Source organism: Penaeus japonicus, unplaced genomic scaffold, assembly GCF_977035675.1.
Source record: "Penaeus japonicus unplaced genomic scaffold, GWHDUDI00000001_assembly GWHDUDI00000006, whole genome shotgun sequence".
Taxonomy (NCBI): domain Eukaryota; kingdom Metazoa; phylum Arthropoda; class Malacostraca; order Decapoda; family Penaeidae; genus Penaeus; species Penaeus japonicus.
In genome coordinates, this window is record NW_028234408.1 from 10,842,951 (window position 1) to 10,848,622 (window position 5,672).

At 37.5% G+C, this 5,672-nt stretch overlaps 1 protein-coding gene across 1 annotated transcript; it reads left to right on the top strand.

Annotated features, from left to right (window-relative positions):
* Window positions 1-469: 469 nt before the first annotated feature.
* Window positions 470-5,366, top strand: LOC147471651 (uncharacterized). The gene is made up of 3 exons (XM_086537671.1): window positions 470-646; window positions 811-927; window positions 1,047-5,366. The coding sequence occupies exons 1-3, from the start codon at window positions 604-606 to the stop codon at window positions 5,000-5,002; spliced, it is 4,116 nt and encodes a 1,371-aa protein (XP_086393797.1). The 5' UTR covers window positions 470-603; the 3' UTR covers window positions 5,003-5,366.
* The last annotated feature ends 306 nt before the right edge of the window (window positions 5,367-5,672 follow it).

Below are 5,672 nucleotides of genomic sequence, written 5' to 3' on the forward strand. Positions count from 1 at the left end.
AAAGGTATTATAGGTACGTTAAATGGTATGAAAAAATGAATAAATAAAGGAATAAAGGAAGGAGGAAAGAGAGAGAGAGGATATAATGACTCATGTGTATTGAATGGACACAGTATGTTTTCTCATGGGTAACATGTTCGTACAGGTATGTCGCAATCAATCGATTGCTTACGTCTGTAACATGTTTCTGCAGAATCATTCCGATCGATAAAGGATTGCTACACGTTACGTACGCACACACTCACACACATACCTATACGCACGGTCAGAGTCGACTGACATTGAGAGTAAAAGGGAAAAAACGAGGACGCGGGGGAGGAGTTAATCATGTCATGGAACAGTAACAATCTACAGTTCATTTTCAACAGAAGTAAATGTAGCGTCCTTGGATTAAGAGTGAAAGAATATCAACACAAAGTGAACACATTACTGTTAGTAACCTATGGGAGTTTCGATCTAAAGGACATCAGCAACATTCCCATATATGGCGACGAATGATAATAATGATCATTACAGTACTATAAAAACAGCATCGAAGAGAGCTTTCTGGAACATTCGACGAGTTCAGAACTTACTTAAAGTGCGTTCGTGTGAGTTGTCAAAATGACCTCCCCTCACAATAATGAAGACAAAAACATCGGAAATGGTAAGTGTTGTAATTAATGTCATTCTTCGTATAAGTATCTTAATATATAGTAGTAATAATAAAGAAGAGTAATGTTGGTATTATAATAATAATAATTAGTAGTAACATTAGTATCTTCTCCCTTCTCTAATTACATGATGATTCTCTTACAATATTACTCACAGGTGAAACAGATGATACTGTAAATGAAAGACAACAATCACCTTCACCACAAGCTGGACCAAGTGGTTATCACCCACGTCAACAACAACAACAACAACATCAACAACAACTATATCAACGTGAGTATAATAATATTTACTAATATCATTACCTTCATCATATTGTTATTTTATATCGAGGTTATCAGCAATAATTGTATTTTAAATACTAATTCTGATTCGATATCTCTCTCTCTCAGAGGAAAGAAATGGATATACGAGGGTAAGACATCAGCATCAACATCAACGACGATCACTGTCACCACAACCAGGACCAAGCGGCTATCAACAACAACAACAACAACAACAAATAACAGAAGATAACCGTGAAGAAAATAGAAATAATGATGATGACGACAATGTCATAAACCCAAACCTGGTGAGTCAAAAATCTGCCTTTAGAGGGTATTACAACAAATATGTATATAACGTCCCGCCTAGTGTTAGTAGAGATCCACTAGATTATCTAAGAAAATATAAACACTTTTTTATCCAAGAACTTTATAAAGCATTCATCAATCCAAGACGTCAGTTAACCTCCATGAAAGTCTTTGGTCAAATGCAAATTACTTTAGTGAAATCTTCAACACTAGGTGAAGACACTTACCAGGATTTCTGGGTAGGATTCAGGGCACAAGTCATCACCGTTGATGAAATTTTCAATCTGCTTGAGAGATGGATTGAGCATCTCCATCGTAGACTCGAGACCATGACAAATGAACTCGAAGGGTCCGGTTTCATTATTCATAAGGTTAGGGGTTTACATATTAATGTAACTCATCACATGCTTCAGCAAAGGTTAGGGTCGTTTGTACCATACCCAGCGGGTGTCCGTGGCAGTAAAAATATATTTAACCCCAAAAGTAAAAATATGTCCTGTGTTATTCAATGCATTGCGGGTTATAGAATACATAAAGTAAAGGAAAAAACATCCTGGGATAATATTCTTAAGTCGGTCGAGTCCAATAAAATATGTCATAGACACGTAGACTTTATTGGTGTTTCTCTACCAATAAAGTGGGAGGATTTGGGGAAACTCGAAAGGCTTAACAAGGTATCGTTATATATCTATACCCTACAACAAGAGGACTCAGTTAAGGGTGGGAAAGGGAGATATCTACTCTCCCTTGCTAGAAAGGGAACGACTCGTTATCATGAAATTATTCATCTTCTTCTTCTCGGGGGTGAACACATAGCTCTCATTAAAGATTTCGAGACTTACTTTGTAAACCTCACTCGAAGAAAACCTATACCACCAGGACATTATCTATGCTTTATTTGCTTCTCTATAATGTCAGAGTCCATAAAATCAAAGAAATCACACATTTGTGATTGTGAACAAACTCAGACATTAAAATTCCCAACTCAAGGTGAGGTTCTCAAATTCAAAAATTACGGTTATACTTATCCACCCTCTCATCTCGCTTTCTTCGATTTTGAGACGGGTATTAGACCGAGAGGAGAAGAGGAGGAGGAGGAGGAGGAATTACCTTATACATCCATGACAATTGCTCGTCATTTCCCTCTCGCTTACTCTTATCTTATTATTAGTAAAGATGGACGAGTCGTGAAAAAACGAAGTCACCTCGGTCTCGACTCGGTCAATCATTTCGTAAGGTCGTTACAGCGTGACTGGCTCGAAATAAAGACTACCATCCCTTCTTACTCAATTAATATGACGGTAGAAATGGAACAGGAGTTTTTAAGACAGACCCATTGTCAGTTATGTCACGAACAATTCAGTAATACAAAGCGTCCACAGAGACATCACGACCACTCGCGCTCTCACAATAATTACATTGGTGCCTACTGTCCCCGCTGCAATTTTCAGTGTATTAATGCAAGGAAACACCTCATAGCTCTCGCTCACAACATGTCATTTGATTGTGCTTTAATTTTAGAACACCTAAACGAGGGTAATTACACCATCGACATATTAGGCAAATCGACAACCAACTTTTTTAAAGTTCAAATTGGTAATATCGTATTTCGAGATTCCCTCGCTATAATGAATTCCTCCTTGGCAAGTCTCGTTGAGAGTCACATAGCCTCTAAATACAATACCGTTTACGCACATGCCATGGTGGATTATTTACCTGATAATGCGAGAGACTTCGTTTGTCGTCAGAAGCAGATCTTCTGCTACGACTACATAAATACGTTCAGTCGACTGCAAGAGACGTGTCTTCCCAATCGCTCGGCGTTCCGAAATACTCTGAAGCAGAGCGATATATCGGAGAGTGATTATCAACACGCTCAACGGGTGTGGGAAATATCTAATTGTCAATCGTTGGGGGATTATCTGTTGCTTTACTGTAACTTGGATGTCGGTCTCCTAGCTGACGTATACATGAAATACAGGAACACGCTTTACGACTTCTACGGTCTCGATGTCTCCCATTACGTTTCCATTTCATCTTACTCCTATGATGCTTTTCTCAAGTATACGGGTACATCACTCGACTCCCCGCACGACCCCGATTTTTACCGTTTGGTTAAGCGAAATGTAAGGGGAGGATTCGTCACCTGTGTTACACCACATCTCGAGGCAACAATCGAACGTCCACTCCCAAATGGGTTAAAGAGACACATATTGTATTTAGACTTTAATAGTCTTTACGCAACCGTAATGTGTTCCTTTCTTCCCAAGGGTGGTATAATGAAACTGAATGCGGATGAGGTTGACAAATTTTTAAGGGTGGGGTTCATGAATCATAACACGGAGGGGGAGATAGGTTATTGGGTGCACCTAAACACCAAGGATATTTCACCAGACGTGGCGCGAGTAACGGATGAATTCCCCTTATGTCTCACCCATCTAAATATCGGGGAAAACTTACTCTCTCCTTATAGTAAGCAGATACTGCGGTCAGCTAATCATAAACTACCTTCCAAAAATTTTAAACTAGTGGCCACACATAAGGGAATGAAAGATCATCTCATCAGTCTCCCATTATTACAACTTTTATTAGAGTTAGGATTAGAAGTGGAACGCGTTCACGCTGTATACAAATTTAATCAATCCACATTTCTGAAACCCTTCATTGAACGCAACGTTAACGCTAGGAAAAATGAGACGTGCAGTATAAGGAATCGTGCATACAAGTTGATATCTAATGCAATTTACGGTCGGTCACTCATGTCGGAAGTGAAATACGGGTTGAAAGTTAGCTACGTTCAGACAGCAGAGAAATTTCTAAAATTAGTTTTCCAACCTTCATTCAAGGATGTATTTCCTCTCAAGGAAGACAGAGTATTATGTTTTAACAACAAATCCGTTATAAATATTAAACAACCCAATTATCTAGGTTTTCACATACTGGAATTAGCAAAAATGTACATGTACCGTTTCTGGTATAAGGTAGTCAAACAACACTACGGGGATAAAGCCAGACTCGCATACGAGGATACGGATAGCTTCATCTTTAGCATAGATACAGTGAATGAACTCCCCGAGGAACTCGAACATGGACCATTGTCCGAGTACATTGATTTCAGTAACTTCCCTCCTCTACATCCTTGTTACAGTAACGAGCGGAAGGGAAAATTAGGTTTCCTCAAATCTGAAACCGGAGCAACCATAATTAAAGAATCGATTGTACTGAAACCCAAAATGTACTCGCTTCTTCTCCATAAAAATGATGATCAGATCGCACGGTGTAAAGGCGTTCCAATTCACCAGCAGAAAGACCTCACCCATGTAACCTTTAAACGAGCATTGATGGGAGACTTACCTCCACCCATTGAATGCTACGGGATTCGCAACGTTAAGGGTCATATATCATCTACGCGCGTGACAAAGCATACTCTTTGTCACTTCGATGATAAACGTTATTACCTTGGGAACAATAACACCGTAGCCTACTTCCACCCAGACTATGAATGGCCGCAGATGGAGGAGAAGGAGGAGGAAGAGGAGGAGGAGGAAGTTGATGAAGTCTCAAGTAATGATGATGAGGATGATGATAATGATGACAATGATGATAATGATGACAATAATGATATTGATGGTAGGGGAGGAGGAGAAAATACCGATTTTTGGGGTAATAGACGAAAACTTTTGAAAAAACTGTTTGCAAGCGGTACTAAACAAGAGAGAAAGAGAAAAGAGAATACACAATTCTCCCACTCTAGCAAACGGAAAAGAGTAACATAACAGTATAAAGCAAATGAATTATTCATTGATATGTATATGTGTTTCTATACATATTTTATTGAATATATTTTCTATACAAGTATTGATAATAGTAGTAATGTTAGTAGGGAAAAGATTATTAGTATATTACATTGTAAACACTTCTAATATATATATGTATTGTAGTTGTACGTGTCTTTTTATCTTATATCTTAGTTGTTGTTGTTTTTTTTTGTTTTTTTTTCATAGTATTATTATCAAAAAATTTTATGTATTAGTAATAAGCAATGTGGATGAGGATGTATTTCCTATATGTAAACATTATGAAGTAACTATGTACCTTTCTTATATGTGTATGTAAATAACAAAAATAAAATTATTATTCTGTTTATATAAATCTTTAATTTACCTATCTATATCTTCATTATGGGAAAATAAATAAATAATTGAATGAATAAATACCCATGTCTACATGGTGGAAAAAAAAAATATATATACATATACATATATATATATATACATATATATATGAATAAATGAATAATTAGAATATATGGATATGTTTCTCACACGTGTTCGTGTTAAATAAATATTGTGTCTATAGCATTCCCCGACTTAGTCGTCTTTTACATCGGGATGGGGAAGGTATACTCGGAACGCGACTTGCATTTATTCAGAGACCCGGCGCGCA